The sequence below is a fragment of the Malus domestica genome, chromosome 11 (genome assembly GCF_042453785.1).
Source record: "Malus domestica chromosome 11, GDT2T_hap1".
NCBI lineage: Eukaryota > Viridiplantae > Streptophyta > Magnoliopsida > Rosales > Rosaceae > Malus > Malus domestica.
In genome coordinates, this window is record NC_091671.1 from 5,157,140 (window position 1) to 5,166,061 (window position 8,922).

Here is an 8,922-nt window from a genome sequence, read left to right on the forward strand (position 1 = left end):
AGGAAAAGGATCCAGTGATGATCCATTTCCTTACTATACACACACACACACATAATTGCTCTCACAATTTTTCGTATCTTCTCCATGAAATTAAGAAAATCCATCAACCGGTATTTTCTTATATAATCTTTTATTTTATTTATTTTTAAGGTCTGCAATGGTGCCTAACTTTGAAATTTTGGTGTTTTGAAATAAAAGTCGAAAGTCAAGAAAAGCTATCGACAATACCAATTATAAACCCATACCTAATCGAACCTAATACTAACGGTTTTACAAATTATAGTATAAAGCACATGCGTAGTTTTGTCATGCAAGTTCGTTGTCCAGAATACTTACCAGATAAGACAAATAAAGGCTGGGATATGGCCCGATATTTCTCTTAAATAATTCAAGAGTCGTATTTGCTACAATGCCAGTATTTGCTTGATTAGCTACACATAGAACTGACATTGTCAATTGTGACACTCAAAACTCAAATGTCACTTCCAGACCCTCCCTATGAATATGATAGCTCTCTACCAACGGGAGAGGACTTATTTCCCATGGATTTGCCACTATAGCAGTATTGAAAACAACAACGAGTTAGTTACATCAAAAGAGATTTGTCCATAACATCATATTTCCGCACACCATTGTAGGTAGTACCGATGAACTATTGTTTCCTACACGCATTGGCAATTAGCATTTCATTTATGTATATCTAACAGGCTATTAGGAGTGGTGCATCATAACTTTAATTTCCTGGTGTCATAGTGCAAAAAAAATTCAATTTTTTTTATTAATACATTTAGTCGAGCACATAGTGAGTATGTTATCATCTACCTATATTTGTTGAAAGCTTCCATGTGTGCTACTTGGATATTTCGACAACTTGTAAGGTTTGATATCGAGGCATGTCGAGCATCACTTGTCAATATTCACCGAATTATGCCAAAGTGGCATTTCATCGAGTTGTTTATAAGCATTCTCATCGTGTCTTCATTTTATTATGTCATACTTAAAATTTAGTATATGATTCATTTACTTTTTTATTCCTTAAGTTGCTAGTTAACACATGAATAGAATGATACTCATTCATTGCAATATTATTCATTGTAAGTGAGCATGCCCAATTCAGTGTTTCCTTTGTGTCTCCTCTCTAATTTTTGGACACTTTGTCCCTGAAATTAACCTCCAAATCAATGGTGTTATCATTTCAAAGACCAACATAACAAATAAAATGAAATTAAAGAAAAGTAAAAGGATCTTTTTCTTCTTGGGTTTAACCAACAACCGCAAAACATCCTTGTATTTCTTTTCAAGACTTGATAATTTACATCAGATTTTTTCTGGAGCTACGAAATAATTATTCTTGCATGGCATTGTATTTTATTTATTTTTTGGTCGAAATCTTGCATGGTATCTTCACCAAATCCCAAAAGTTATTAACGACAAAAAATGGTGGATCCCCAAAAGTTATGACCAATTTGATCCATTCCCACATTGACTGTCTCCGCTGGTTCATTTCACGTAAACGTGCCTTTGAAGGTTTACCACCTTTCTCCATCCAAATCATTCAATCCATCGCATTCTTTGCTGCTGTGGTTGTACTACTAGTTGATCCCTTCAACTAAAAAGCAAACTCTTCCTAATTAAATACTAGAAGTAGAAATTGTCATGCCATGCACTGCTTAGTCTTAGTCTTTCGGATTAGGTTAACCTGTCATCCAGAAAATCTCCCCACTTTATCTTCCTCTATATATAACCCTATTGTATTCTCCATGCAACACCATATTCTCAAACGTTGTTAATTCAATTACATTTTGAATTTGAAACAATGGCTTTCAGTAATACTTTTTCTTTGTGTTCCATATTGATAATTGTCACAGTAGGTGTTCTTGTGGGTTTCACTGGGAGCTCTTCTGCTCAACTCTCTACGAATTTCTATTCTAAGAGTTGTCCTAAAGTTTTTGATACAGTCAAATCTGTTGTCAAGTCTGCTGTATCTAAAGAAAAGCGCATGGGCGCTTCTCTTCTTCGCCTTCACTTTCATGACTGCTTCGTCAACGTAATTTCTTTTTAATATGTGCTTCTCTCTATTATAATTTTTCTTTATTAAACACATTATCTGTTTATGTGATCATACTATTAATTAAAAAGTTGGATAATGTTGATCACATATCATCTAGTATGGATGCCGTGGTGGTTAAGATAAAGAGAACATGAAGGGAAAGATTGATTTCATTGAGATTTGGAATGAGTGAATAGTGTTTACAAGGCAATACATGAATTGATTTCCCTGTTTACAACTCTGTAGAGGGAATACATGAATCTCTTCCATTATCAACCATAATAGAATTGATAACACCTCTTATAGTTTCTAACATCACTACTAATGATGACCTCTAATTTGATGACACTGACCATATGTTTTATACTTCTCATTAGTGTTTGAGTACATTTTTGCTCTCCTTTAAGTGATCGTAATGCACCCCATTGTATTTATTAACGTTGGATGAATTTAAATTTTGAGATTTGTGTCTATCCACTACATAGATTTTAAAATTTAAATTCATCTAACGGTGATAAATAGGGTGGTGAAAAAAGATTTTCCTTAGTGTTCAGGTAATTTTCTAGTTGTACATTAACTATGTTGCAGTCCAGATGTTGTTATAATTTTTTTTTTCCAGTTACTTTCTATCCATGTTTCTTATGGTAAAACCTCAATTTCTTCACTTTCAAACCAAATAATAAAAGTCAATATATATTAGTGGATATTGTTATTAATTACTAATACTAATCATATGTTGTTGAATTCATGCATCATACCAGGGTTGTGATGGATCTCTATTACTGGACGACACTTCTTCCTTCACCGGTGAGAAGACTGCAGGCCCGAATAACAACTCGGTAAGAGGGTTTGAGGTTGTGGACAAGATCAAGTCCCAAGTGGAAAAGGCATGCCCCGGCGTCGTTTCCTGTGCTGATATCTTAGCTATTGCTTCTCGAGACTCCGTTCAAATTGTGAGTAACAAAACTACATGATTTAAGTAACTATGTGCTAGGTTTAGGGAGATTTTAATCGTCTAAGTTAAGTATAAATTTAACGGTTTTTATTTTATTTTACTGCAGCTTGGAGGACCAAGTTGGGAGGTTAAACTTGGAAGAAGGGATTCAAAGACAGCTAGCCTATCGGCTGCCAATAGTGGAGTCATCCCTCCTCCTACTGCCACCCTCAACGAGCTCGTCACCAGGTTCCGAGCTGTAGGTCTCTCTCAAAGGGACTTGGTAGCCTTATCTGGTAAATTTCAGCTTCCTTTTAACTATGTACATCTTTTGCTGGCTCTTTTGTCATTTCATTGGTCAACCGGGAGGGCAAATTTGAAATTAAAATCCCTTCCAACATTATTGAAAAGAAGAATACCACTAAAATAAGAGCTGTTGGTAGCTGTCTCTTCAATGTACGAAATAAAAGAGGACAAAAAAAATATCATATCAAAGCCCTTTGGTTTTGGTCGGTTAATTACCATTGCGGATTTGAACCCCCGGTTAGTTTAACAAGGATTCGGTTTTGAAATGAGAAAAGAACCTTAAAAAATGGAAGGATCTTCGTTTTGATTCATCTATAAGCTAGATAAAAACAAAATGGATGATGACTTAATGAAATGTTATCTTGCCAGATGAATAACAGGTACTCATATTATTAGACAGTCAATTTGAGATATCGATGGAATGAGCTCTATTTGAATGTGTGGTGCTAGATGGAAAATTTGACAGCATATGTAACACCAACAATATCGATTAGATGTGCTCCTTTTGATTTCTCAATTAAATGTATTTGCTTTTACATGATATGGCAGGAGCTCACACAATTGGACAAGCAAGGTGTACAACTTTCAGAGCTCGCGTATACAACGAGACCAACATTGATGCTTCATTTGCCAGGACCAGACAAAACACATGTCCAAGAACAGTTGGCTCCGGAGACAACAACCTTGCACCTTTAGACGTTACGACCCCAAATACCTTCGACACTGCCTACTTCAAGAACCTTGTCAACCGAAAGGGTCTCCTCCACAGTGATCAAATTTTGTTTAACGGCGGAGCCACCGATTCATTGGTTAAATCCTACAGCGGCAATGCTGAAACCTTCAATGCTGACTTTGCCAAGGCAATGATCAAGATGGGAGATAACAAGCCACTTACTGGATCTAAGGGCGAGATTAGATTGAACTGCAGGAAGCCTAATTAATTTAGAAAAGGACCTTTCTCTCTGATAAGAATAAACCAAAAATCCCAGAAGCTGGGAGAAATATAATTTTGGGTTATATATAGTTTGTTTTGCTAATGAAGGTTTTGTTTGTTAAGTGAGGGTTTATTAGGTATTTTGTTATTATTTCAACAAGTAAAGTATGTTTTAGTTTCAAAGAATTGAAATTATAGGCGTTGAAATACCAATTATTAATTGTTGATGGATTGTTTACTTTCAATTGAACAAAGTGAATGGTGATGATCAATCAATTTCCAATTTCCAATTTCCTGGTGTTTTTTTATGATGAAATCGTCAATCTAATATCTTAAAGTCACAAGCATTTGTTGCTACAAACATTACAATATAGTGGTATCTCTACACTCTCAACAGTAAATTTCGGATTCACCTTTTGTAAATACCGAATTTACTAGCTCATTGACTTTGCTCAAATCCAAATAAAATTACACCAATTTGGCCCAACTTTACAGGGCCTCATTTCATTATTGCTTGGCATGCCAAAGCCCACTAGATATGTGGTGACCTGGTTTGGCAACTGCAACTCTGTATGTTGTACCAAACGTTATAATTTTTTAAGTATACGAGATACCGCCACTTCGTATTATCCCTTCACTTATATTATAACATATATGTTTGATTTTTATTAATAAAAGGGAACACATAATTTTATTTTTCAAAAAACATAAGTAGAATAAACATTGTAGAATTTGAGTTTATTTTAGAAGCTGCTCTTTAAGGCTTCAAGCTCCAACAAAAGTTTCCTTAATGTCATTTTATTTACATACTCGATCACTGGAGATGTTTCTTCCCATGTTCCTCGTAATGGGAAACAATGTAGCTCATTGCCTTATGTTTGTATCATACTTAGGACATCCGTATTTAGATCTCGTATAAATACTCAGGGGACTCAAATGTAATTATGTAATAAAGGAAGGGGCAAATATGTAATAAGTGAGGAGCCCTTATTCTATAAAAGGACTCCTCACCCTCACAATAGGGGGAGGCCATTTCTTAAGCCTTCTCATCCCTCTCACATCCCCTCTCATATTCAGAGGTTTTCTCCCTCACCTTTCACATAAATACAACATCAGTGTGGACGTAGCCCAAACCTTGGGGTAAACCACGATACATCTTGTGTTATTTACATTTCTTGCAGATTCATAGTCGGATTTACGTTGTTCCAAGACCTCCGGTTTTGTGCATCAACATTTGGCGCCGTCTGTGGGAATCGATACAAAAAGTTGTGTCGATTCTTTTTCATTTTTTCACCTCCATCGTGAATATGCAGAAACCCCCACCAAAACACAGCATAGCTCAGCAGGCTGCTACAAAATGAGATTGCCCAAAATGATCTCCTCCGTCACCTCCTCCTCGTCCTGCCAGACGACGACGTGTCGCACTCCTCTCCAACCAATCGTTAATACCATCACCATCACCCAGAGGAATTTCATCTCCCTTACCAAATCATCATCATTTCCCCTCAAACATTCAATCTCCATGAACAAGCAATATCTTTCTACCATTTCTAACTCCATATTAGACAACGGAACATCCCTTGATCCTCCAAATCCAGACAAAGATCGCTCAGAATTCTGACGTGAGCAACCTTTTTGCCTCGTCGCCTTCGTCTTCTCTGGAAACTACATCTGGGTTCAGATTCTCTTCCAGCACCCCAAAATTGATCAGGCCGAGCTCGTCTAGCACCGTTATCTCACTGACCACACCTCGAGATGCGGCCACCATGTCCTCTGTTTCGAGGAGCCTCCTTGTCGACAATCAACGACTGGCAGCAGCCCACGTCAATTTCAAGCAGAAGAAAGCAGAAGCTTCTGCTTCTTAGAGTAACAAAACGACGCTGCTTGCCTCCGTGTTTCCCATCACCGAACAAAATGTCCCAAGATATCTACTCTGAGCGCCCCTTGTTCGGTGATGTCATCACTAGCACATTCTTTCTCAGATTCGAGGATGTGAGTAACATTCGACAAGTTCCCGATCACCAGGAGACTTTTGTGGACCCTACCGGGGATGAAAGCTTGACCTTTGAGCTTTTGGAATTGAAGCATGCAGTCGGCGACAATGGAAGTGCCAACTGGTTTCTTCAGGACATTGCCACTGAGCAAGATGCTGACGGAAGCATGGTGATCGAGCAGTCTGGCGTAATTAAGGCCCCCAGATTGTGTTATAGAAACACACATGCTGTTGTTACGACTATTGTTGGCCAAATGGAGGCTCTAGCGCGAGCGCCGAACTGATGTCGGCTCAGAAGCCGCCGCTGACTGCCGATAACTGAAAGCGGGAAGGGAGGAGATTCTCAGACTAAGAAAGCAGCAGCAGCAATGTGTGTTGGAATAGGAAGCTTATGCGATCCTTTTGGAGCATAGGGGCTTGCGCATTTTCTAAAACACATGCTCTTCATGGGGAGTACAGAGTTTCCAGATGATAATGCGTATGAAAATTACTTGTCCAAGCATGGAGGTTCATCAAATGCATACACAGAAGCAGAGCATACCTGGTACCATTTTGAAGTGAAGCCAGAGTTTCTTATGGGTGCCTTGAGAAGATTTTCCCAGTTCTTTGTTTCACCTCTAGTGAAAATTAAAGCGATGGAGCGAGAGGTACATGCTATAGATTCAGTTATGCACAATACTAACAACACCCTAGTATTGGGCAATACCAGCAAAGCCCCAGCGTGGGACAATGTCAGACAAATTCAGATGCTTTTTCAAAATACCATAGTGGATTCTCCCATGGGAAGTGATTGGAAAAGCATTAAAGAGAAGAAGATATATATATATTATCTCCACTGCAATTATCTGCTGCAACTATGCAAAGCTTGCATGTGCCCATATTCGAACAACATGCCATTATATGCCGTACAGGCAGGCAGGTGGGACCAACTTGTATTCAAACAGCAGAAAAAAGAAAAAGGAGGAGGCATATATACCAAAGCTGCTTATGTCGGTGCAGATCTTGTCGGCAAGGTTGAAAGAAATATTCCTGAGGATGACCCAAGAAACCCAGCTGTGATAGCTGATAATTGCCTGCGCACTTCCTCAACCAATACGGAAACGTTGTCTGCCATTTTCCAAAAGGGAAAAGAGAAAGCAAAAACAAGGAATAAACACCCCACCAAAATGATGTGATTTACTTTTCTTGTTTTTGTATGATGAGATTTATTTTTTTTATTCGGAGACATCTATATAAACCCCATCAGAAGGTAATAATAAAAATAAAAATAAAAATAAAACAAAACAGCAAGCTCAAAATAAAGGGGCTGAAATGTTGTGTGGAGAGCGAAGGCCCATAAGCCCAAAATAGCACCAACCAGGCTACCAAAAGTACGCCCAGTACTACAAAAATTATTCAGCACCCCGTCGCTATTATCACCAACCAGGTGATCAAAAGTAAGCCCAGTACTTCAAATTATACATGAGCATTACTCATGTCAATCATACATAAACATTCATGAGCATTACTCATGTCAATCATAAACATTCATGAGCATCACTTATATCAATCATACATAAACATTCATGAGCATCACTCATGTCAACATCCATGAGCATCACTCATGTCAATCAACATAAACATTCATGAGCATTACTCATGTCAATCAGCTTCAAAAGCTTCATTTACAAAAGCTCTAGCTTTAAAAGCTTCATTTACAGAGCTCTAGCTTCAAAAACTTCATTTACAAAAGCTCTAGCTTCAAAAGTTTCATTTACAGAGCTCTAGCTTCAAAAGCTTCATTTACAAAAGCTCTAGCTTCAAAAGCTTTATTTATAGAGCTCTAGCTTCAAAAGTTACAAAAGCTCTAGCTTCAAAAGCTTCATTTACAGAGCTCTAGCTTCAAAAGCTTCAGTTACAAAAGCTCTAGCTTCAAAAGCTTCATTTACAGAGCTACAGCTTCAAAAGCTTCATTTACAAAAGCTCTAACTTTAAAAGCCTCATTTACAGAGCTACAGCTTCAAAAGTTTCATGTACAAAAGCTCTAGCTTCAAAAGCTTCATTTACAGAGCTCTAGCTTTAAAAGTTTCACTTGTAAAGCTTCACCTACAAAGCCTCAGTGCAGGGTATACAAATACCGAATCCGAACAACCGCCACTTCGGCCTATACATGGATTCAATTTGAAGTCTTCAGCCAACAGACTCTATTGACCGAAGACTTGGAGGACTACATTATGTACCTTATATATTGGGCCTCAACTGGGCCTCATGGAAAATACTTGGGGGACTCTAGCCCATCACTTATGTATTGAGGAGCGAGCACTTATTCTATAAAATAGACTCCCTCACTTTCATTAGAGAGCATCCATTAGTCATGTACTGAGGAGCGAGCCCTTATTCTATAAAAGGGACTCCCACACCATCATTAGAGAGCATCAACTCTAGCCCATCATTCATGTATTGAGGATCGAGCTCTTATTCTATAAAAAGGACTCCCTCACCTTCACTGCCACAAGCCGAGCCAACCAAGGCAACATAAGCCACGAGCCGAGCAGCCTCGCAGCATGTGCTCTTTCTAGTTGAGCATCATTACAGATCGGGCACCGCCGCATACCGAGCATTAGTTCAAGACGACATCTAGTTACTTCGGCCCACACATGGACTGAATTTCAAGTCTTCAGCCAAAAGACTAGTTACTTCGGCCCACATATAGACTGAATTTCAAG

At 38.3% G+C, this 8,922-nt stretch overlaps 2 protein-coding genes across 2 annotated transcripts; both read left to right on the top strand.

Moving 5' to 3' along the window:
- The first annotated feature begins 1,698 nt into the window (after positions 1 to 1,698).
- Positions 1,699 to 4,514, top strand: LOC103447309 (peroxidase 4-like). Its single transcript, XM_008386507.4, has 4 exons — positions 1,699 to 2,047; positions 2,812 to 3,003; positions 3,112 to 3,280; positions 3,840 to 4,514. The coding sequence occupies exons 1-4, from the start codon at positions 1,817 to 1,819 to the stop codon at positions 4,229 to 4,231; spliced, it is 984 nt and encodes a 327-aa protein (XP_008384729.1). The 5' UTR covers positions 1,699 to 1,816; the 3' UTR covers positions 4,232 to 4,514.
- A 1,624-nt stretch (positions 4,515 to 6,138) lies between these two features.
- LOC139189390 (uncharacterized) lies at positions 6,139 to 6,501 on the top strand. The gene has a single exon (XM_070808336.1). It carries the CDS (start codon positions 6,139 to 6,141, stop codon positions 6,499 to 6,501), a length of 363 nt encoding a protein of 120 aa, XP_070664437.1.
- Positions 6,502 to 8,922: the final 2,421 nt, after the last annotated feature.